This window comes from Panthera uncia, chromosome C2, assembly GCF_023721935.1.
Source record: "Panthera uncia isolate 11264 chromosome C2, Puncia_PCG_1.0, whole genome shotgun sequence".
Taxonomy (NCBI): domain Eukaryota; kingdom Metazoa; phylum Chordata; class Mammalia; order Carnivora; family Felidae; genus Panthera; species Panthera uncia.
In genome coordinates, this window is record NC_064810.1 from 88,732,347 (window position 1) to 88,758,904 (window position 26,558).

General features: G+C 32.7%; 1 protein-coding gene and 1 pseudogene across 8 annotated transcripts in view; one reads left to right on the plus strand and one right to left on the minus strand.

Moving 5' to 3' along the window:
- NAALADL2 (N-acetylated alpha-linked acidic dipeptidase like 2) overlaps positions 1-26,558 on the minus strand; it is a 1,336,058-nt gene that overhangs the window by 142,320 nt on the left and 1,167,180 nt on the right. For all 8 annotated transcript variants that reach the window (XM_049629585.1, XM_049629587.1, XM_049629586.1 and 5 more), the window contains one exon: positions 20,826-20,921. In XM_049629585.1, coding sequence (XP_049485542.1) covers positions 20,826-20,921 — 96 coding nt within the window. The remainder of the gene's footprint in view (positions 1-20,825; positions 20,922-26,558) is intronic.
- Positions 10,042-14,765, plus strand: LOC125920628 (NADH dehydrogenase [ubiquinone] 1 alpha subcomplex subunit 12-like; annotated as a pseudogene).

Here is a 26,558-nt window from a genome sequence, read left to right on the forward strand (position 1 = left end):
CTTAATGTTTTTTATTCCTGAATTAAATACTTGTAACTAATTTCCAAAAGGGACAACTGAATATATGAAGAGAGAAGACAAGTGACCCTGGGCAAAGTATTTGATTTTTATTATTGGAAAAATAAAGCTTAACTTTATTATTTTAGGAATTGGAATTCATAAAGAGAAAATAATGTGTTTTTTTAAGCTGCACTGCTTTCATGAGATACAGTGAGACTTAGTAATGATGTTTTTGAAATAAAAAGTGTTTGGATCTAAGGAAAGTTGTCTGGAGTACATATGGATTGGACTAGATATTCAAGAGTAAAATTAAAAGAGTAGTCAGTTGAAGTAAATACTTTGAAAGCACTTGGTGGCACAGTATAAAAGTCTAAAATGAATGTGACACTGGCACATATTCAAAAGCAAGGTATTTTTTTAATAATTCAATAATAATTAAAGTACAGAAGAAAGTAAGGAAAATAAAATAATCTGAATTTGCACTATTGCCATGAAGTGTACTATGGCTCCAAACTCACTCAGCTGTGTAATTTAGATTCTGATAATATCCAGTTTGTAAAAATAGTTTTTAAATATCAAGCACACTCATGCCATGAACTTCTAAATACACTATCCAATTTATTTATCTAATAATTCCTCCTGAAAGAATTCTGCTATCTGCTTTTTTTTTTGCCCATTTCTTAGAAATGAGAATAACTAGGAAAATATTGAAATGAGAGAAACTGTCACCATTCTTTAGTCATAGCACAATGAAGGAAAGATAAGTGGAATCTACCAGAAATGTGTGTAGTTATTTTGTACCCTCCTGACCCATGCTTTAATTCTGATCTCTCAGTAAAGTATCTAAAGCAAATATGCTAAATCTCCAGTCATGTGAAATGGGGTATGACAACCCAATATGAGAAAGAGTGGAAAAATAAAACATGGCTTTAGTGTTCACCACCTTGTGCTGAATGTTATAACAAAACTCTACTGTGGGTACACCAGTTCTAGACCAAATCAACATTGTAAACTAATTGCTTTGTTTCTGATTGCTCTAAGGGATATTCAAAGAAAATAAATACAGTGCTGTAACAAGCACAAGAAATGAGAGCAGCTGCCTAGAGACATTCTTTCTGCCATGACGCCATAGTAACTGTCAAAGAAGTCCTCTGTGTACAGTAAGTGCTGCTAAGGCTCCTCTTACTTAGATAGTTCTTAAATCTATACAGGGCTCCAGGTGCAAAGCACTTCACAAACATTACTTAGAATCACTGTGCTTCCCAGTGAACTGTGATTTCTTCTATGTTACTTCTTTCATAGCAAACATACCAACCAAAAGTTCCTGTCAGACCTTAATCCTCACAAACCTTTCCTCTTTCTAAGAGAATCTTTTGAAAATTTTAACATGAAATTCTGTAATCAAAGATTCAAAATGAATCTAATTGACATTAAGACAAAATAGTGGGAAAATAATCTGAATATAATAGCTATGGTCCAAAAGAAAGTTATAGACATCTACATCTTAATGAAGAACTCAACCAACAAATGCAATTAATAAACTTTCTGTATTTATCCATAAAGTTTATTATATGAGAGCTTAAATGATACTCTAAAGAAAGGTATTTCCTTCCCCTTATGTCATACATGTCAGACATTTAGAAATAATTTTCAGAGTACACATGCCATATCACATTTAATGATAACATATATGTGGGTTTGCATTTTGAATTTCCAATAATTTATATGCAAAATACATATTCATATTCTAAAAAACCTTATATGTCAATTGCCTTAAAGTAAAAAACACATCAACATACATTTTGAGGATTTTTTTTAGAATGAGAGACAGCGTAGTCGGGCAGAGGGGCAGAGGGAGAGGTAAAACCAAACAGATTCAATGCTCAATGCAGAGCCTGGTGCAGGGCTTGATCCCACGACCCTGGGGTCATGACCTGAGCTGAAATCAAGAGTCAGACACTCAACTGACTGACACCTAGGCACCCCAAATTTTGAAGATGTTTTTTTTAAATTTTTAATGTTTTTTATTTATTGTTGAGAGACACAGAGAGAGAGAGAACAGGTGAGGGGCAGAGAGAGTGGGAGACAGAATCTCAAACAAGCTCTGTGCCATCAGCATAGAACCTGATTTGGGGCTCAAACCCACGAACCATGAGATGACCTAAGCCAAACTCAAGAGTCGGATGCCTAACTGATTGAGCCATCCAGGCATCCCTGGAGATTTTTAATGAAAATTTTAATGAAGATTTTAATGAAAATTTTACAGAAGTAAATAATTAGCATTTTTTATAAACTTTTATAGAATATAAAAATATGTATAATGTAATTATTATAGCTTTTTATGGTCAATATGATACAAATGTATATCATATTTCCTTTGTGGAAATTCTAAGTGGAAGTATAAGTTTCATTTTATATGAAGGTGTGTGTTTATATATACAACTATATCTACACCCTTCAGAATATCTCTTTAAAAAGAGAACAGAATCACACATCAACTGGCATACAGGAAACTAGTATTTCATATATGATTAATCTGTAACTATAGATTAAAATTTTATTACACTGCAAGAATTTTCCTATAGATAAAATTACAAATTATTTCCAGCTGTGTTTTTTAAAGAAAATCTATTCAAAGACATAGAAAATGATATTAACATCTACTTATAATGTCCTTTCACTGCAGAATTCAGAAAGCTTTATTTTATATTAGCTTATTCAATCGAATAGAATTTTTGTTGTTTTTATTTTCTGGAGTAGAAACAGTTTCTGGAAACCACTAAGGTAGAAGGATTTCATTTTTTAATGTGTTTCTAAGACATTTGAGACATCTTAACTCTGTGTATAGACTGAATTGTGAACAGCCCTTATCCTTAAAATTTACTTTACACTAGTATTTCCCAAAATATGTGCCATGAAAAACGACTTCTATTTTGAAAATACTGGTCTAAACAAATTTAAGCAGGCATTTGTTTTTGTTTTTGTTTTTTTGGAAAGAGAGATAGAACACAAGTGTGGGAAAGAGGCAGAGGGAGAGAGAGTGGGAGAGAATCCTGAGCAGTGTCCATCCTCAGCACAGAGCTCAATCCCACAACCCTGTGATCATGACCTGAGCTGAAATCAAGAGTCAGATGCTCAACTGACTGAGCCACTCAGGTGTCCCCTCTCCTTTTTTTTAGCAGGCATTTTTTAAAAAATATAATTTACTGTCAAGTTAGCTAATATACAGCGTATACAGTGTGCTCTTGGCTTCAGGGGTAGATTCCCGTGATTCATCGTTTACATACAACACCCAGTGCTCATCCAAACAAGTGTCCTTCTCAATGCCCATCACCCATTTTCCCCTCTCTCCTGTGCCAACCCCCCTCCATCAAACCTCAGTTTGTTCTTTGTATTTAAGAGCCTCTTATGGTTTGCCTCTCTGAAACTATTTTTCCCCTTTTCTTTTCCTATGATCTTCTGTTAAGTTTCTCAAGTTCCACGTATGAGTGAAAACATATGATATCTGTCTTTCTCTGACTTAGCGGGCATTTTTAAGTTACAGCTTTTATGTACTTGTTTATTTACTTATTTAAGAGAGTGAGAGAGAGAGAGAGAGTACATGAGCAGGGGAGAGGCAGAAGGAGAGAGGGAGAGAAAGAATCCCAAGCAGGCTGCATGCCCAGCTCTGAGCTCTACACAGGGCTTGATCTCATAACCATGAAATCACGACCTGAGCTGAAATCAAGAGTGGAACATTTAACTAACTGAGTTAACAAGGTACCCCAAATGGCAGCATTTCAGTCTCTGGTTTAATAATATACTTTGTGACTAACTAATAATGTGTATATGATATGCAGACTTTTCAGAAAACTAATTGACTCTAGATTCTCCTTCCATCTTTCACAAGACAATCTGAAGTTATTACTGTGCTATAGAGCCTATTTTTAGAATGTTAATGTAGGCTTTCATGATTAAGAATTTTAGAAGTAAAAAAGTTTTAGAAGTAATTATAATAATGTTGCCATGAATTCACAATTTTGAGTGTAAAAAAAGATATAAAAAAGTTAAATGTGATGTTTAAATCAAGCTGACTATATAATTTTTAAGGTATATTATTTTCTAATTCTCCCAATTTAAATTCTAAAAGTAATATCACCCCATCATCATGAGCACCTTCAGTGGCCAGATATTACCCCCTTCTACCATTCTCCATTAAAGGAAACTAAAGATTGTTGGAGAAATGGCTCATTATAAGTCTTGGGCAGGGATAGTAAAAGGCAAGTCTCAAAAATCTTATGCCAAAAAGCAAGGAAACTGTCAAAGATTGATGTGGTCATGTCAAAAAATCTTAGGATAAAACTTGAAGGAGTTCTTTCTTACCAAAGTTGTGACAATCTGAGCATCTAACACGAATGATTTTAGTTGATAGAGATCATTGATTCTATAAAAATTGATTTAATAAATAAAAATACTGCAAAAGGAAAACACCAAAAACATTTATTATTACCGTTTGAGGCAGCTATTACACCAACTCCACGAAAATTATTATTAGAGAAAATTAAACACGTAATCTGACTTTTAATAGAAACTATTTTTCACTGTTAACCAAATAGTTTTCCTTTATTTAAGAATATCTGCTAATAAATGCAGAACAAAACTTAAAATTAGAAAATTATCATCCTACAATCTTTAGTAAAACTAGTGAATCAGGCAAGAATCATCAATTATCATTAAAACTACTAGGTAAATGGTTAATGGATGTGATTTGTGCTGATAACCACCATTTCTGTTTCTTCTCTGTTAGGATTCCTGGTAGTCATACCTTTCCCAGTCTCCTTGAAGTTAGGCACAGTCATGTAACTTGCTTTAGTTAATGATATATGAATGGAAGCTCCATGTGTTACTTATGGGCAGAAACATTTAAAAGTCATTCCATATTTGTCCATTTCACTCTTTACCTGCCTTGGTGATTATAAGAGTGTATTGATATGCATATGTAATTCTGGGTAATGATACAGTGAAAAGTTGCAGGCTTTGAATGAATAAGGAATATTTTTTTTTGATATTTTCAGCCACAAGATTTTGGAATCTTTGTTACTGCAGTGTAACCTAGTCTTTTCTGACTATTTTATAATGGGGAATTGAATACTTGATTGTACTAAACTAACACCATGGATATAATTCTCTGGTAACAAGAGAAAGCATAACTGCACAATGAAGAGATCAGAATGTCATTACCTCCATCAAATGATCAATCTTAGTTTTACTGAGAATATTTCAACTAGGTAAGAAGTGTCTTTAAAGGAATGCAATATGATGTATATATCATCCATGTTGTACTCTAGCCATAAAAGATTAATAGCCTTTGATCAGGCCCTGAAATTTAGCTTCCAGTTAACAGAATATTCAGGGGATAGAGGAATATGCTAAATGAGTGTATATCTAGAAGATAAAACTAATGACAGGACAATTGGCCTATTCTCTTCACCAGATTAGTGTTGTGGGGGAAAAACAAACCAACAAAACCCACAATAACCTCTCTACATAAAGATGCTTAACCAAATGCAGTGTGTAGTCCCAAATTGAGTCCAGGTTTAGACCAACTAGGTAGGATATAAAGAAAACAATTAGGAAAGTTTGAATAAGAAATAGATATTAGCTAATACGGGATTATTAGTAATTCTGTTAAATGTGAAATTATTTTGAGTATTTAGGAATAAATTTTTATATTTATTTTTTTATTTATTCATTTTATAATGTTTATTTATTTTTGAAAGAAAGAGAGAGAGAGAGAGAGAGAGCAAGCATGAGTGGGGGAGGGGCAGAGAGACAGGGAGAGACAGAATCTGAGGCAGGCTCCAGGTATTGAGCTGTTAGCACAGAGCCTGACATGGTGCTGAAACTCACAAACCCTGAAATCATGACCTGAGCTGAAGTTGGACACTCAACTGACTGAGCCACCAAGGTGCCCCTATAGTTTTATTTTTAAAATATCAATTCTAAAGTATTTAGAAATGAAGTCATTTACTTTTAAATATACCAACATATTTTTAAAAGTCTATACATTTCCAAGTTCAGTACATGACAAAAAGTATCATTTTAGAGATTCGAAATATAAAAAATTTATAATGAACTAAAACAAAGTTGAAAAAGGAAAAAGAAAAAGATGAAGATTTAAACAGATAATTTATAATTACACATAAATTAATTTTATTTTTTTTAATCTTTATTTATTTTTGAGAGAGAGACAGAGTGTGAGCAGGGGAGGAGCAGAGAGAGAGGGAGACACAGAATCTGAAACAGGCTCCAGGCCCCGAGTTGTCTGCACAGAGCCCGACGCGGGCCTCGAACTCACAAACCGTGAGATGGTGACCTGAGCCGAAGTCAGACACTCAACTGACTGAGCCACCCAGGCGCCCCCACATAAATTAATTTTAAACTAGACTTCTAGTTTAAGGTTCTACATATTGAACTATTAATTATTTTACAGTGGATCACATTTCTCCACATCCTTGTCCTATTTTCTTTATTTAATTATTGTCAGACCATTGAACCAGATACTACTCAGAATGCTATTTACTGCCAAGTGAAAATCAACAGAATCAACCATCATCATCTGTTGTAAAAAATGTAAGTATTTGTCTTTAAATTTCCCATTTTATTGGTCTTGGAATGCTTCTTATACTACATTGGGAATTTCCTTTCTTTTATAAACAATAAGATACATCATGAGGTCTTATTTTATCAACTAACCCTATTTATGCCATCATTACTTTTATTCTCTGGTTTCCAGTGGTATAGCCTCTTTTCATTTCCTAGGGTAAGCTGGGCTCCCACGTATCAGATATATTAGTAATGCAGATTTCTCTACTTGACTCTTTCTTTTTCAAACTCTGAAATTACTCTTTCAGGATAATTTTCCCAGATACTCCAGACTAAGTCAGTGTTCCCCACAGCACTTATGTAAATTCTAACAGTACTTTATACTTTGTCTCAGAACCTTAATATAGTTTGTATTGATACCTATAGTTCTATGATATCTGCCTGCCATATACTCTTGGACCTTGAGGATGATAATCATTCCTTTTTTGTTTATTGCTATATACTTTACCACTAAAACAGTGTCCAGCCACTAGAATGTGTTTAATAAAGATTTTCCTGATGGCTTTTTTGAGTTTGTGCAAGTAAAGTAGTATGATACAGTGAAATACAAGGCAAGTACACTTTCTTGCATTGTTCATTGTTATATCCCTGAACACATAGAGATGTTGAGTAAATAGGTTTTATAAGAATGAATGAGATCGGAGCTTAGCCTGAGTCCTATGTCAGCTACATACATGCTGCAATATTGATCTTCACTTCTATGGATAGCAGTTAATTACATATAAAGTGAGTTATTCAAAGGATGACTTTTAAGGATACTTTTAGCACTATACACCTGTAAACTAGGACACTCAGTTATTTACCTTGCCATTGCAGTTACTACCTTTGATGATAGTAATAGAATAAACTTTTGAGAACAATCAATCATTTTGAATCAAGAAATACTTATTTAGAAAGTGTATAGTGCCTTCATTTCCAATTGGTATTCCTATAAGTTTTTTGTAGAATCAAACAAGTTAATTTTCACATTTATATGGAAGAAAAAGAGGGAAAGAACAGTCAAGATATTCTCACAGAAGAATTAAGTAGGAACCATGAATTACCAAATAGGAAATCCTGTTTTAAAGACATAAGGCTACCACCCAGTCGGGGGAAAAAAAAGAAGATAAAGACATAATGCTAAAACAGTGCTGTGTTTGTACACTAACGGACAAATAGACTGAAGAATAGAATTGAGAGACCAGAAACTAATCTTTACATACACAGAAAGTTTATATATGTTAGTTTAATGTATGTATGTATACGTTAATACATACATACATACATTTAATGTATGTATATATGTTAGTTTAATTATTTATCATTAGGGAAGGATGGAATTATCACTAAATTAGGCAGAAAATTAGAAATTACACCCCTAACTAAATCATCACAATCATCATTATCATCATCATCATCATCATCATCATAATCATTATCATGGTAGATTAAATATGTAAATGTTAAAGGAAAAATTATAAAAGTATTATCTCAGGACATGGAAGGATTTCTTAAAACTCTGAAAACACTAAACATAAATAAAGAAATTACTAAACTACATTACACTGAAATGAATAACTGCTCAGTAAAAGATACAATAAAAAGAGTGGAAATAAAAGTCAAAACCTGGGAGAAGATATTTCCAACACATGTAACTTATAACAAGTTCATGGCCAGAATAAACAAATATCTCCTATGAGTCAATAAAAAAGATGAAGTATCCAATAAATTTTTTTTAACTTGGCAATGATTTTAAGAGGCACTTAGAATACATACATACATACAAACAAACATCTAGAAAACCCAAACTGCCAATATGTGAAACCATTCGATTTCATTAGCAATCAGAGAAAGGCACATAATTTAAACTACAATTAGGCAGTATTTGCACATATCAGATTAGCAAAAATGAAAAAACTATCAAGTTTGACATAGGATTAAAGAGAATTGTCACGCATGGCTCCAAGAATCAAGACTACATGAGTCCACTTAGCTTAACTATCAGCACTGAAAACTATGTGTCAGCATAACCACTTATACCAGAAAAAATTAGCTTATGATAATAAAGCTTTAAACTAATAAATAACTTCACTGTTTGTATCAAGAAATTTCTACAAACCAATATATCCAGATGAATAACTTACTCTTCTTTGCAAACACCTCACTTCCCTGGGCAATAATTCTCTCACTTGGAAAAATAGCTCATTTATCAGTCTTCCCTTTATCACGTACACCAACTCCTATTGTCATCAATTTTTCCCATTAACAGTTATTTCTCTGAACTAAAACACTCACCTTAAAACTTAAGTCCAGACACTCAAATCTTCTATAAATATTTCCTGCAGGATACTCCCTCCTAAAATACTACTACGATTCAGTCAATATTGTCCTCTCTTTGTGAGGTCAGTATAATAACTTTTGCTTAATCAGTAGACTCTTCTGGTGGTCTTTGGGGGACTTGGCAGTCAATTATCCTAGCAACTTAGCATTACCTTCTAGGTTTAAACATATTCATACCCTATAACCCAGTAATTCCATTTCTCAGTATATATCTTAGAGAAATTCATATACAAGGAGACTTGTACAAAAATATTCTTAATTGTTGCTGGAAACAAGCCAAATACATATCAACAGTGGAGCAGTAGATAAACTTTGGTATTTATGCAATAAAAAGTTTTACAGTAATAAAAATAAACAAACTACATTTATACCTACCAATGTAGATGAGGAAGAGGCAAATCAGCTTTCCTTCATTACCAATCAAAATTTGTATTACTATTCTAAAACTTAAAACCCAGCTAACATAGATCTTTACTACTTATTCCTCAAAGTCAAATATACCTTCATTCTTCTGAACAAATACTGCAACTCTCTTTTCAAATAGTTGACTGAAATAAAATATACCACTTAGAGAGATTCAATAAAGCCCGTTTTATTTAAAAAAAAAAAACACAATAAATTATTTCCCCAAGTCATCTAACATAAAAATTAGTTTTTCTACTCTGAAATAATCCTACTTTCTAAGACTCTCATCAGTCTCTTGTTCATACATTTACTACTTGGTCCTGTGTTCCCAGTCAGTTATTGTTTTCATTCTGACATATCCATATGTCTTCATACCCTCCTCCAACTGGGTTTTCACTAGTCTGAATTAGCCAAGATTAATTAAAGAAGATGCGATGTGGGGCGCCTGGGTGGCTCAGTCGGTTAAGCGGCTGACTTCAGCTCAGGTCACGATCCCGCGGTCCGTGAGTTCGAGCCCCGTGTCCGGCTCTGGGTTGATGGCTCAGAGCCTGGAGCCTGCTTCCGATTCTGTGTCTCCCTCTCTCTCCGCCCCTCCCCCGTTCATGCTCTGTCTCTCTCTGTCTCAAAAATAAATAAAACGTTAAAAAAAATAAAAAAAAAAAAAAAGATGCGATGAACCCTAATTACCTGATCTTCCTTACTCTCATTCTTCCAAACCAGGGTTTTAAAAACTTCAACTTCTTTTCCATAGTGATTAGGGTATGTGAATGAGGCCTAACCCAATCAGCACTGTTATTTCTGTGGTCACAAGAAATAATTCAAAGTAAGCATGAGACCAGTTCAGAGTAATAAGAAGAGGCTCCATTTGGCTGAGGCTTTCTAGAAATCAGCATCTTCACTCTTCTGAGAAATTCACCAGAAAAGAGATCCTCTCTTGCTTTGACAGAATTATGTATAGCTATGATTCCAGGAACTGCTGGTAGCATTTTTCTCCTACTTGCAGAAAGCTCAACAGAGAAAAGGGTACAGCCAAGAGGATAATAGATAAGTGGATCAAGGGTTATGTTTGAGCTACTCCTGAAGCATGCCTTTTCTAGAACTTTCAGTTACATGAGAAAAATAGAACGATTTTATTCTTATTGAACAAGTTTGCATGCAGGTCCTCATTAGTGGCAAACAAAACCATCCTGATATGTACTTTTTTTAACTTTTGAAGGAAATATCTTTAAAATGGGATTATATTCTTCCTAGTTTTCTTAAAAGTCAGTAACTATAAGGATCATAATTCTTTTTCTTGACCACTAGGGATCATAATTCTGATTTTTCATTATTGTTTTATTTTAGAGAGCAGAAATATTACTATTTGAGCTTCTGCAAATGGTCAAGAACACTGTAACTATAAATATAACTAATTCCTAAACCTTAGTTTAAAAAATTAAATAGACATATTAGTAAATAAATAATAATTAATTTTAAATAAATGGTTTTTCTATTACAAACAAAAATTTTGTTTGCCTTTCAAATAAAAATTTGTTTGAATTATTCAAATTTAAGTCTCACTCATTTCCTAAAATCAATTTAGTATCATAAAAATGTAATGGAATACTTCATTCTATCCTAAAACACCAATTACTATGAACTCTGAAAGACATTGCATAATTCAAATGGTGACTACTAAGTGCCAAAAAAAACCCCTGCAATTTTTAAATATTTTCTGTGTCTCATCATTAGCAGAATATACAGGTCCAAAGATTATTTAAACAAACAAACAAACAAACAAACAAACAAACAGGGGTGCCTGGGTGGCTCAGTCAGTTAAGCATCCAACTCTTGGTTTTGGCTCAGATCATGATCTTATAATTCGTGAGTTTGAGCCCGTCATCAGGCTCTGCACTGACATTGTGAAGCCTGCTTGAGATTCTCTCTCCCTGTCTCTCTGCCCTTTCAGTTCTCTCTCTTTCTCTCAAAACAAAAAATAAACTCAAAAACCAACCAACAAAAAGACAAACAGGATGACATTCAGACTTTCCTGGAAGAGAAGACAAGTGGGGAACACTGAGAGTGACTGGCACTGAAAATCTGTATCATATCACATAATGAGTGCATATGTGTGTGATCTGTTTGTGTGTAAGGGGATCTTTTATTACAGTCACCCATGGGGACAGTGGGCACTGTCACGAGGACATGTAAGCATTATGACCAAAGTCCATTGTAATAGACTCCAAAAGACTGCCCAGATACTTCTGGTTTGTTGTGCTACATTTGAATTTTTTAACAAGTGGTTATTCCCTGGAGTATTTAAATCTTTTCATTATACAGAGGCTTTATTTACAGCAGTGTTTGGAAGGACATTTGACCTGCCTATCCAGAGTTAATCTGTTATCCATTGACTACTCTGCCCCTTGTCTCTGTACTTCTATATCATTTCAAGGATGATATTATCTGAAAATGTTATGAAACAACAAAGAATCTCTTGTTTCATTCGTGAGGGGCAAATGAATAAATTAACATTAAAATTCACTTTCAACTTATTGACAGATACCAGAAATAAGAAGGATATATTTAGCTCATACAAAATTTTTTAAAAATGTTACTTTATGGGATGAGGCTACCATTTCCTGAATTAGATATGAAAACTTTCTCTTTTTTTTTTTTTTTTTTTACATTTATTTATTGTTGAGAGACAGAGACAGACAGAGCATGAGCAGGGAAGGGTCAGAGACAGGGAGACACAGAATCCAAAGCAGGCTTCAGGCTCTGAGCTGTCAGCACAGAGCACGATGCAGGGCTCAAACCTGCAAACTGTGAGATCATGACCTGAGCCGAAGTCAGATGCTCAACTAACTGAGCCACCCAGGTGCCCTCAAATATGAAAACTGTGTGAAGTAGGCTGACTGTGTCTTTAAAGTTTGTCATATTATTTATAGGTGATCATAGACCTTCCTATCCTGATTTATATCACTAGCATACTTATACTCTATAATAAATACATGTTAAAATCAGTCTTTACGTACATATGACAGAAAAAAGTACGGTCAGAGAGTAACAGCATCTCTACTTATCTTAATATGCAGTAATAAGTATATGCAGTAATATGCCTATCTTTCAATATGATGTAACAAAATATCTACTTTGATGATTAACCTCCCTTTAAAAGGGAGTCAAATTTTGACAGGTTTATATTGTGTAGTAATTTGCTTTTGAGTAATAAAAACAAAAACAAAAAAGAGAAACTGATAGTTTAAGGCATGCCTTTAGAAACTATAATATTTGTGCTATATAATGAAAAACAATAAACCAAACCTCTCTAGGCAAGAGAAAATATAGTCAGCACCATTTCCAATTTCAGTAAATGAAGATATTGAGTTTAATTATACATTTATGAAGAAAATATACACCTATAATATTTCCTTTTCAAAGCATAGGAGGTTGGTTTTAATATCCCATCATCTCCCTTGAGTAGCTCCAACCAACATTCTTTATTACAACATACAATCTCTGTATTGAAAATACATATTTGGGATATTTTCTGGCTTAGCTCATGTCATGAAACATAGTGTAGATCCCTATGGAGACCTCTTGCATCTAGTAACAATAATTTGATATAGCAGGAAAAAAAATTTCAAAGTATTTTTAAAAATAAAAACAGGAGCTTTAAATCCATAGCTTCAGAATAACCTCAAATGTACAAACAAGATTAAAGAATATCATTACATTTATTTTGTTAAGTACAATACAATATTCTCATATTTTATCCAAAAAGTATATTAATATTAAAGATACTTGGAAGACACTCAGATTTGCTCATTTAGATTAGAAATCATAGCCAGGTTTTTAAGCATGTAAAGATCTCTACCAGAAATTCTATTAGCTCATGAATACAGCATGACTTTGGAATTCAGGAAACTGAATAAAAGATATTTGGTCTCTTCCTTTTTCTCTTACTTTACATAATGCTACTAAGGTATAATTTTTAAGCTATAGCTTAGGATGACAGCTAAAGAGAAATAAAATCATTCTGTATTTTAGTCTGCCTTTCTATTCTATAGTTACAAAATGAATAGATTGTTTTAGTGGCTTGTTTTCAGCTACCATGCTTTAAGAATATTAGTATCATAACACCTGGTGCAACCATAATTCAATAATGACATTTAAAATAATTGCAGATTCATATTTCACAAATCATGTGTTTAAAATAAATGATCAGAATATAACTCCATTAATCAAAGTGATCCTGGTTAATCATTTCTAAATGTAACTAATATTAACTGAAATGGTTAAAAATTAAAATTATTTAAATGTTTTTCATCATGGAAGACACCACTATCAGCCTTTACTCATACCACTACAAAATTGAGTTAAAATTTATAGTATAAGTAAGGGCAAATATAACTACATTGTTAGAATACAAACTATATAAGAATTACTAGCCTTGACTTCCAGGCTTTATACAAGTACTGCCTTATTCTGCAATTTTAATCTCTCTGTGACACTTTCTCCACATAAATAATGGGAATAAATACTATATTATCCCTACAATTTTCTTTTTGGAATATTGCAATATCCAAATAATTTTATAAAAGATCTCTATTTGGACATTATATAAGAAAAGGAAGATATGTATATACATTTAAGAACAATATTTTTTAAACCCCTATATTAAAAACATATTAATATTGCATATCCTGTAATAATTAAAGATAAAGAAATATTTTTTTCTTAAATTAGGTGGGAAAAACAATGAAATGACTAATAAATTGGTATTTCTTGAGGAAACTCACAAGCAAAATTAGGTCATTTGCTAGTTTCTATGGAACCACAAGTATAAAGTACTTTTTGTTTTCCTGGATTTACTTTTTATACTCAGAGCTTTAAAAATATAATATAGAGGGACAAGATAGAGTTCTTGTAGGTCCTGAAACACAGGCTGCAGGAGGTCAGTGTCCAGGGCGGCCTCTGCAGCTATCTACGAATTTTCTTCAGGGCAAATGATATGAGGCTTGGTACATTAGTGGGGGAAGACAAATATGGAAACCAATGCTATAAAGACAACAAGCAGTTTTTTTGGCCGTCAAAAATGGGTTATATAGCCTACTGAAACTCAGTGGCAAAAACACATTTTTTGTTTGGGATATGGATGGAAGCATGGTGCCCCCAAATGGCATCATTGGCTTCACACTATGACCAATGACCCTCCAACAACAAAACCGCCTACTGCTAGTAAATTCATTTGGATAAACCATAAGTACAGTGTGAGTGGCACTCCAGAAACATGTGTAACTTATTCTATTACTAGAAAGAAGATTCAAGAGTGGGTTCTACCTTCAATACCTTACAAGTGAAGACAATGAAAAATAATTTAAACATGTAAAGTATGAGTTCTTCCCGCAATTGCACTTTTACTACTTACTATTAACTTGATTAAAAATATTTGCTTAAAAAAAATATTATAACATATATAATAAAAATATAAAAAGTATATAATAAAATATCCTATATGGATGGAGAGAGAGAGAGCACATTTGGGGTTCCAGAGGAAAAATACTATTAATCCAATAATGTGATAGCAGCTTTCTTCTGCTTCCCCAAATGGTATATACTGACACTTGATTTTAAATGTCCTTTCCTTCTCAGCATAGCTAAAGTGTTTTGCTTTGTTTATTTTTGATTTGTTGTTGTTTTTTAATGTATTTTTTAGCTAGTGGGGAGGGGGCAGACAGAGAATCCCAAGCAGGCTCCACACTCTTAGCCTGGAGCCCGATGTGGGGCTTGAACATACCAACCATCAGATCATGACCTGAGCCAATACCAAGAGTTGAACACTTAACTAACTGAACCACCCAGGTGTCCCTGTTTTGTTTTGTTTAAAAATATAGTTATCAGTCATCGTTTATTGAGTGTATATTATTTAAGAATAAAATGCTAATAAAATATTTTAAAAAAGACATAAAATGAATACAGGATGTTACATCAATTAAAAGTAAATCAAAGAAATGGTTAACAAGTCATGTGAACTCTTTCTGGATAATAGCAAAAAACTGAGGATCAGGCATAAATGAAGAGAAAAAGAATTTTAAAATTCCAAATCATCAGTTCAGAATGGTCGTCCAATGACCAGTACATTGGATGAATACACTTTTATTTCTGAATTTTTTAAATTTGTGGTAAAATACACATAAAATAGAATTCACCATCAACCATTTTTAAGTGTGTAGTTCAGTGGTACGAAATACATTTATAATATGTAACCATGGCCAATACCCATCTCTGTAACTCTTGCAGCATGTAAACTGAAACTCTATACCCATTAAATAAAAACTCCCCATTCCTACCCCAACCTCAGCCCCTAGCAACCACCATTCTATTTTCTTTCTCCTTGGTTTTGATTACTTTAAGAACAATATATACATGGTATTTGTCATTTTGTGACACTTATGTTTATTTACTTAGCATGATGTCCTCAAGTAGCCTATATCATAATTTCCTTCCTTTTTAAGGCTGAACAATATTCCATTGTATATATACATGACATTTTGCTTATTTATTTATCCATCTATGACACTTGGGATGTTTCCATGTTTTCGCTATTGTGAATAATGTTTTTATCAATATAGGTGTAGAAATCCGTTTTCAAGACTTCACTTTCAATTCTATGGGATATATATCCAGAAATGGAATTGGTGGATCAAAATGATAATTCTATTTTCAATTTTTTGAGGAACTGCCATACAGTTTTCTGCAATAGTTGCACCATTTTATATTCTCACGAACAGTGTACAAGAATTTCAATTTCTCCCCATCCTTGTCATTACTTGGTATTTTTTATTTTGTTTTGTTTTTAATAGTAGCCATCTTAATGGTGTGAGGTTATGGAGAATATGCTCTTGAACTGTTCCTCCTTCTTAGAATATATCTTGTCCTGTGGATTCCATAAACCATTCTACCTTGGGTGTTTTGTCCTTTCCTTGTAATTCTTGCTGCTCTGCATGAATATTGTAGGGTAACATCATCTGCACCATTGGCAATGATGAAAATATTCTATAATCTGTGTGATCCCATGCAGTAACTATTAGCCATATGTGGTCACTAACCACGTGAATTGTGGTTAATGATATTGAGGAAACTAAATTCTAGTTTTATTTAATTTATTTTTAATTTAAACCCACATGTGACAAGTGGTTATTGCATCAGCTAATGCATATTGGATTCCATTTCTTTCTGAGCCCCAACCTCATGTATCCAACTGCTTCCGTGACATATTTGTCTAGATGCCCTAAATATCCAAAATTCCACATGTCCAATGGCAAACTCTATCACTTTCTTCAAACCAACTTTTAATTTGGTCAATTCAATAATATCAACTTTGCCTAAGATGGAGCTATTCAAATTTTCCTTTACTCTTCACTCTGCTTCATTTCCCATATCCAGTAAATCATATATCCTGTTATTCAAACCTAAAAATGTCTCTTAAATCTGTCTTCTGTTATTCAAAATACAAACCATCATTTCTCACATACTACCACTGACAACCTGCTCTTTACAGAACTCTCAAAGGGAGCTCATTGACATTAAGATAAATAAAGTTAATATTTCTTAAATTCTTCAAATGTCACCTTTCTGATAAGTTCTTCAAATCTCCTAGTCAGAAGTATAAACTCCAATCTTCTTTCTTATCATAACTTGGTCATATTACTATCACCTTTTTTAGTGTGTTATATTAAATGATTTGCTTACTTGTTTACTCCCTGTACCTGCTCCTATGTATTAATTTTTTCAAGTATTTTGCCTCATCCTTGGCTTATAATAGGCTACAAGAATACTTAGATAACTAATAACAATTTATGAGCTAAATGTTGAAGATTTAGAAACATGACTACAAAATTCCTAGGTACAGAAGGAGAAATAAGCCTATTTCAAAACATAAATCCATGGAGATTTTTATTCACTTATTAAAGGATTAAGCAGCTAAAATTTATATTGGTATTTCATTCATGTGTAGTCTTAGAGAAATTAGTTTGGCTTCCGTGATAATTAAAAAAACAAACGCTATTTTTAAAGATAATTATAGAAGATAAGAAAACATCTTCAACATCAGTGCATATGTGTTGTCCTTTGACTTTATCCTGCATCACCTGTCATTGACACAATGATGAATTATACCTTTTAGCATCAATATTGAGCCTCATTCATTACTTTCTTAGGTTCCATGCTTTATATCAAAAAGACAAATGCCAAGATAAAGTCAAACTTTGTAAAAACAAAACCAGTTTTTTAAAGAACTACAGGACAACATTGGGAAACTACATACTAGGACTCATAGCTCCTACCCCACATATTAGTGCCATCTATTTATTTTCATTTTTTTTAATCCAAAAAACACCAATGATAGATTATTAACTTTTTAATACTTAGAAATTGTAATTTAATTTTATAGAAATCATATTTGTGATCTATAACAAAGGTCTAGACTGCAGTTACTCAGAAAAGATAATAGATTGCATTACATGAACATTTGTCTTAGATGTATATTATTACACTTATTTATTAGAAAAAATAAATATGTGATTTTGTTATAGTGCTGTGTATCCAATTCAAACTTTTATGGGGAGAAATAGGAATATAGTATCTTCAATATTTTAATTATGATGGATTTCTTAAAAATGTTTTAAAATTGATATAATATCAGTAACTGTGTTTTATCATTTTACAAAGTGTTTTTCCTATTTCACATAATTTTTTCATAATTCAGAGTGACAGAATTTATACCTAGCTGGGTATTTTTATTCAATGTCCATTGCTATTTCTGGAATATCACACTAATACCACTATTATTTTTATTGAAACAAAATATTCTAAAGACCTCAATCTTTCACAAAATAAATTTTATATTCTATTTGTACACTAACTTACTAGTGTATTCTCAGAACTTAATTAATTAAATTGTATGCTTTCATATCTAACTTATTTTTTTTCCTTAAAGGAAAAACTAAATTCAGAAAAAGCAGGTAAGCGTCTACTTTGAAGGTATCAGCACTAGTACATTTTAATGTATTAATAATTATACTCAATTATATCCATATTGCATTTTCAGAGAAAATGTATGCATCATCTTTTAATCTCACAGAATCCTAGTGAGGAAAGCTGTTATGAGTGTACTCATTTTTGATGTAGAAAATAAAATGCAGTTTTACTAAATAAAATAATAAGTTGGTAACCATGGTAGTAAAACCTCTGTTCCACATCTCCTACTCATGTGCTCTGATCAACCCTACTATATTTATATTTTTATTTTGTTATTTATCAACAAAAATTTGACCTTAAAATAAAGTATCTATAAACTACTTCATTTTATGGTTCCCAGGTTTTCCTGTTGGTAAACTAAGATTGAACTTCTGACGCACAATTTCTTCCCTTGGCCTACATCTGCAACATGAGTGGCTACCATAGGTAAACATGATGACTGGGGAGACAGTATCAACATTAGATAAAAATTTCTTTATAAAAAATGTCACAGGACACTTGCTTGTATACTTAGGCATGTTTTCTTTCTTCATAGATAAAGAATTCTTTCTAAAATCCATTTAATGGGTTAAATATCTGCCTACATATGAAACATATTTGAAAATAAATATGGAACCTGTGGTAATGTCTGTGCACAAATTTGTGTATTCTCTCAAAGGGTGTCTGATTTCCTGTGTTTCACACTACATACTATATATATATATATTATATATATATATATATAATATATATATAATATTTATATATATAAAAATAGCCTTGTATATGTGTATATATATATATATAGTGACTATATATATAGTCAGTATATAGATAGATAGATAGATAGATAGTATGTCAGTATGTAGTGACTATATATATATATATATATAGTCAGTGCATATATATATATATATATATATATATTCAGGCTATGTTCTATGTTCTCCTACTCCCTTCTTGACCCATCCCTGCTTCCCAGTATGCTGCTAGGAACTGCACTGTGGCCAAGACATCATGCAGCAAGAATCAGTGTGAGTTTACACCTCTTGTTATATACCTGATATCAATATGGACTCAAAATTATCCATTCCACAAAAATCCAATAAATTCTCAAAAAAAAGGAGAAAATATTACTATTCCATTGCCCTAAAATCCTCTAATGCTTCTCTTAAAAATAAGTAAATAAACATAGACTCTAAATATCCAGAATTCTTGAATAAATACACACACATGTACATACTCTCATCTAAACACATACAAATATACACTAATTTAAATAGATAGCTATAGATATCAGTTTTTATCTATCAGTCTATCATCCCTATAAGTATTAAGAATATAGTTAAGATCTTAAACACCAAGGACCTATTATTTAGGGGCTATTTCCATGTTGCTACATCCAAATAAAAATGGGTATCAAAGGATGGATACATTCAAAACTAAATTAAGACTCAGGAATAAATTGCAAAGCAAAGAGTTATAAATGTAGTTAAGATTCAGATATTTTGAGCTTGGGAACATTTTAAGTAAAATGTGCTCCAAACTCTTCTTATTTCAAAAGTTCAGAAAAAACAAATGCACAGCTTAAAAAAAAAAAAAGAAAGAAAGAAAGCTATGATAGATCTAGAATATAGTCTGTATTCCGAGTTCATTCTATTGCCACTCATTGAGTTTGTTCATTATATCACATCTCTGTTTATGAAGAGGAGAAAAATAGCCTTGTAAAATTTCACTAAGATGATTAAGAATGATTCAATCTTTCAACTAAGCATATATAAATATGGATTCTTTTTTGAAATGTTGAAATGCAAAAGTTCTCTATAAATTCCAGCCCCCAAAGAGAAGTTATGACACATTAAACAAATAGTTGGTAAAAGTAAAAATTCATATGATGTCAGGTAATGCCAGAATATTAACTTCATTTACTCCATACTGTACAATTTAATTTTCTCCATATTATAAACTCACAGATAAGAGTTTTAAGCAAAAATATAGGTATGACCATCATAGTGTAAAAACATTGATTATAATGCAGTCTTTATTTTTTTTAATGCAACGACAAAGTACTACCACAGACAACCAAGTATCTTAAGTATTGACACAAAACTTTGAAGATGCAGAAATTCAAAGATGCATTTTATACTGCCCTTAATCAAGGGGTATACTTGAGATTATACCACAAATCTACTTTCAGATTAAGAAAAAAAACCTAATTGTTTTATTAAAGATTGGTTTTCATTACAAATCATGTTATTGGTTTCTATGATTTTGCCTGAGACATTTATCATTCTTACTCCTTAGTAAAATAAGAGGAGGTACTTAAATTTCTTTCAAATACATTTTATAAATGAAAGTATAAATTTTCTCTTGATTGGTTATTTTCCTTTCCTCCATCTATCAACAAAAAAGAACAAAACTCGCTCAACTTGCTCATGAATGCATTTATCTCCTACCTTGGTAATGGTTTCATGAAGGTGGAAAAAAGGATCCATTTCTTCAATTTTTGTTGCACGTTTAAGGAAAAGGGCCTCAGAGAGAAAACTTGGACCCTGTGGAAAATCAGAAAAGAAACATTTAAGACTCTTCATTGATTTTGTTTTTCAAGTGCTTATTGGATTTTCTTTAAAGATTCAAAAGGACTCTAAATTGCTTTAAGGTTTCTGTTGATTGTTGGCCTTCATTCTACTGATCTAATTAACTAATTGCAGAATACTTATAAACTAAAATGAGTAGAATTCTATAACTCTTATCTGTATTTACAAAAAACTTTTTTTTTAATTTAGAAGAGATAATTCTTTGCAGAACCCCCACTTTTTTTCAAATGCAGACTTATATGTAGAGTAAGACACCCTGATGACAAAACCCATATCTGAATTTCCTTCTCCGCTTTATATATTATTTTTATGTTTTAAGGCTGTTAGAATGGAATGTTATTGATAAACATGTTTACCATCTATAAAAGCTCAGGCGAAAGTGTGCATGATATTTTAAATATTGCAAAACTCACTTCAAAGCAATAGTAAGATATTTTGCTTAGATTGGTTTCATGGCTTTATATGCTGCCAATAAAATAATAGCATGCTGGTTGTTATCAGAACCTTAGTGTTAAGATGGTTGAAGTTAATCAGGAAAACTTAAACCAGTCATTTAGTACTTCCACATGTAGACATATTTCAGGACGTAAGAAGACACAGGATACTGAAAATGTTGAAATCTACTATGGTCTAAATACTTATGCTAAACTAAAATTCCTATATTGAAATCCTAATCTCTAAAGTATTCATATTAGAAGGTGGGGCATTGGGGAGGTGATTAGTTTATGAGGGCTTCATCCTTGTAATTGGGATTAGTGCCCTTACAAAAGAGGTTCCACATAGCTCCCTATCCCCTTCCTTTATGTGAGGATAGAACAAGAAGTTTGCAACCTGGAAGAGACTCCTCATTCAACCACATTGGCATCCTGATCTTGGACTTCCTGCCTCCAGAACTGTGAAAAATAAGTTTCAGTTGCTTATCATGCCACTCAGTCTGTGATACTTTATTGAAGCCATCTGAAAGGGCTAAGACACTATCTAAAATAATGCTCTTGTAGTTATCAACCTTATTATTATCCCATGATATGATGCTATTTACTATATAAATATAGCTTTTACTTGAAAACCTGAAGTAACTAGGATTTGTCTAGAAAATAGAAGAGTAGGGGAAGGATATATGTATGTATGTACTATTGAATGATTGATAATCTTTCTGAAGGCTATCATGGAGAAGGAAGATTCAACCCAATCTAACCATCAATGACTACAAAAGGGTAACAAATTTAAACTGAATTATATTAGAACTTTTTCAAAAAGCTATTTATTAGAGCAATCCAACAGCAGAACAGACTACTTTGGGATATATCAATGATGGGAAAGTAAGTTAGGATGATGTAATTGATGGACTCTGAAGTCATGTAGATGACAACTAAAACCAACATACTAGCAATTCCCTATAATCAGGCATACTCTTCACCTCCTATTTTGAACAAGACTGTGATCAAAAAAAGTAATTTAGCTGTTTTCTCTAGTACATATCCACTTTTGGATAATAAAACCATGAATCAACCAAGCGTCTTATGTATCTAGACAAACAACTTACTTATAAAAAAAATTGTTTTATATTCCTTTCCTCATTTTGCCCTACAATCTGAAACTAATTTGTCAGAAAGTGAACCCAGCCTCAATCAGTACTCCACTTTTGAAGACTTATCATAAAACCACACAACTCAATCTAAAATATTATAAATGTACTTCCCTAATCTCTCCATTTTGAGAGTCTACTAATAATCAGTGTTACAGGTTGAATAATTCATAAATTGAAGTTCTAAACTTCAGTATTTCAGAATCTGATATTATTTGGAAATAGGTCATCACAGATGTAACCAGCTAATTTAGAATGAGGTCATACTGGAGTAGAATGGGTCCCTAATACAATATGACTAGTGTCCTTATAAAAAGAGAAAATTTGGAAATAGATGTGCGCACAGGGAGAAAACCATGTGAACAAGAAGACGGAGATTGGAGTGATGATTCTACAAGCCAAAGAACTCGAAAGACTTCCAGAAAACCACCAGAAGCTGAGCAAGAGGCTTGAGACAGATTTTTTTGTCACAGGCCTCAAAAGGAACCAACTCTGATACCACCTTGAATAATGTATACATACTCAATCTGTGGTGTTTGTTATGGCAGCTCTAGGAAACTAATACACTTAGTCAAGATGCTATTCTTTCTTTTTTAAAATTTTTTTATGTTTTTATTTTATATTTGAGAGAGATAGAGGGAGAAAGAAAGTGAGCAGAGGAGGGGCAGAGAGACGGTGACCGAATCTGAAACAGGCTCCAAACTCTGAGCTGTCAGCACAGAGCCTGATGTGAGGCTTGAACTCACGAGCAGTGAGATCGTGACCTGAGCCGAAGTTGGACACTTTACCTACTGAGCTACCTAGGCACCCTAAGATGCTTTTCTTTCTCACTACAATAGGTCTAATAAACTTATTTTTTTGAAGCATTTTGGGCAGTCAACACAGATCTACATTAAAATTTTGGCTTTGCCACTTAATAATTATGTCATTTTAAGCATCTTAATCTCCAAAGCACTAGATACCACATCGAAAAGACTTAAATAACATATACTTCACAGAGATGTGAACTGTCCAAAGTCTTCCACATAGGCGATATTATATTAGTGGCATTGATGATGAAGCTAATAGTAATAAATATCATAATGATACTGATAAGTGTGGTATGATGTGGTAATTACAGTAGGATGCTAAAGGACTAAAGGAAATCAAAAGAACCCTCTATAATCCCATGACAAACAGTACATAGTTTGCATTTAGATATGTTTATTTTTTTGAAGAGAGATATCTTTGAATTAACTTTATTAAAAGAATGACATGAATAATTTGTGTCATTCATTTTCATTTAATAATTTAAGCATGGAGTCCTTAAAAAGTTTGCTTCGTGAGAAGTTTTAAAAAAACTTGAAATAATTTTATCTTATTAGTTTACACAGCAAAACAAAGCTTCATAAATAGTGCAAAGGTAAAATATCAGCCAGCCTCAGACTGAATGATCCCATAGAAGAGAAAGAGGGAGTTATAATTAATTAGGTTTTTATTGAACTTTCAATTATTTAGTAGCAGTACATGTTAATTTAAATCATCCATATGAGTCTTATCCTCCAATGTAATCCCTTTTTCTCTTATTCCTTCACGTATCTTTTGCTATACCATTCTTTGTTTCTAGTGCCAAATTTAAGTATTTAATTTTTTTTTTTACGTTTATTTATTTTTGAGACAGAGAGAGACAGAGCATGAACGGGGGAGGGGCAGAGAGAGAGGGAGACACAAAATCGGAAGCAGGCTCCAGGCTCCGAGCCATCAGCCCAGAGCCCGACACGGGGCTTGAACTCACGGACTGCGAGATCGTTACCTGAGCTGAAGTGGGACGCTCAACTGACTGAGCCACCCAGGCGCCCCCCAAATTTAAGTATTTAAAAAAACATTCATGTGACCCTTCTATATGCCATTTACTCTACTAAATGAAGGACATGATCCTTAAATTTCATTAAGTTTAATCTAATGGGATTTGGACACATAATACATCAAATATCATTGTCTTTGAAAAGATTGAGATACTATCATTCTTTACATATATGTGTGTATATATACATATATACATAAATACATATATATAATTATATTTCTTATATAGGTATTTATATATATTTATATGAAAAGATTAAAAGAAGGATATATGCTTTATGAAGGTTTTCTACTACTATTACCTTAACTATGAGATTGCTGTTTAATAATGGCTCCCATTTGTAGACGAAGAGTGGGAAGTTAAGCACCATTAACTACTTAGAAAGCACTTTTGCTTAGAACAATTACTGATAGATTAAAATAAAGAAGTAAATCAAGATATGTGAAAAACTTAACACTGTATGTCCTCCACATGAAGATCATAATAAAAATATTACATAAGAAGGGATATTGAGATGAAAAGTCTATCTAGGCTATGGTGTAAAATCGCATTGGTCTCCTCAGTACTAACTTACCTGTCCTTTCTGTAACATTTCACCATATTCAGGATACCTTCCTTCTTTCAACTCTTTTGTCTAAAGTCACTGATTTGACCCTGCTGGTTTTCCACTTGTATATTACTTTCTATGTGAACTGGATTTCCTTTTCCATTTTGAATGTTACTGTCATTTCTAAGTGGTCTCCTCTCAGTATTTTCTTTTCCACAGGCTCCCTAGTGGTTTTATCTACTTTTCTGGCTACAACTACCATCTTCAAAATGACAGTTTCCAAATCTTTATCTCTAGACTTGATTTTTTATTCTTAGTTCATTAGTTTTGTTTCTTCATGAGCTCCTTTGGATATATCAACTTATGTTCCAAATCATGATCATGTATTTCACCAATTGTTGCCTTCATTTCTTACCTTGGATGATAGCATTGTATCTATATTTTGCCTATGCTTACGTACATGTTTTGAAATTTTATGCCTTTGTGGCTCCAATGTCTCTCACCCTTTGTACCACATAACTGCATTAGCCAATTATCTTCTAATCCATGTATTTAGACAAGTTTTTACAAGTTTCTATCCATTGCTATAGTTTAGTTATTTATTACTTTTACCCAAACTATGGTCTCTACTGACTATAGACCAAAGTTCAAATTTTTTTTAATGTTTATTTTTGACAGGGAGAGAGTGACACAGCATGAGTGGGAGAGGGGCAGAGAGAGGGAGATGCAGAATTTGAAGCAGGTTCCAGGTTCTGAGCTGTCAGCACTGAGCCCATGAGGGGCTCGAACTCATGGACCAGGAGATCATGACCTGAGGCGAAGTTGGAGGTTTAACTGACTGAGCCACCCAGGCACCCCCAAAGCTTAAATTCATTAGAATGATATTTCACAAACAGGCCCTAGCCTATCATTTTTTTCTTTCACCTTTAAACAATTCTTTCTTTCCCATAAACTAATTTGCACCATTTCTGTATAGCTTCTGCTTATATCACAGAAGGCTATTCACCAAACTAAACCCACTCTTACTTTTACTATCTCTATTCCTATACTTAGACTATTTCTTCATCTGCTTGAAATGTTCTTCCTTCATCTGGTTACCAGGCTTCTTTCTGTAATTGTTTCCCTTGATCTTCACCAACCCATCAGAGTTCCTCGTTCCCTTGTCAGTGTTTCCATGTCATTTTATGTTACTTTTACTCATCATGTATTACATTGTGTTTTGTTATATTTCTGTTTTCCTTTACTATACTGTAAGCCTTTTAAGACATCGACTCCCTTTCTTATTAAAATAGTAAAAAAATGCTGGACCTTTTTGTGTAAATCATTAATCTCTCCATCTTAGTAGCATCAATCCATAAGGTTGAAAGACGTAAACATGCTAGTCCTTCTCATCTCAGAGTTCACGTCAGAAGTAAGCAAAGAAATAAAGCATATAAATATGCTCAGGAAGGAGGAAAGGGCTACATTACAAGTGGATTGTGCTTGCTTTTTATTACATTTATCAACAATTGCTTTTTTATGTGATCAAAAGTTAGAGTTTTGAAATTTAAATCACTACAAGTAGGTGTTTGCATATTGAACTCAATGTGAAATTTCTCTTTTAAAATCTACAAC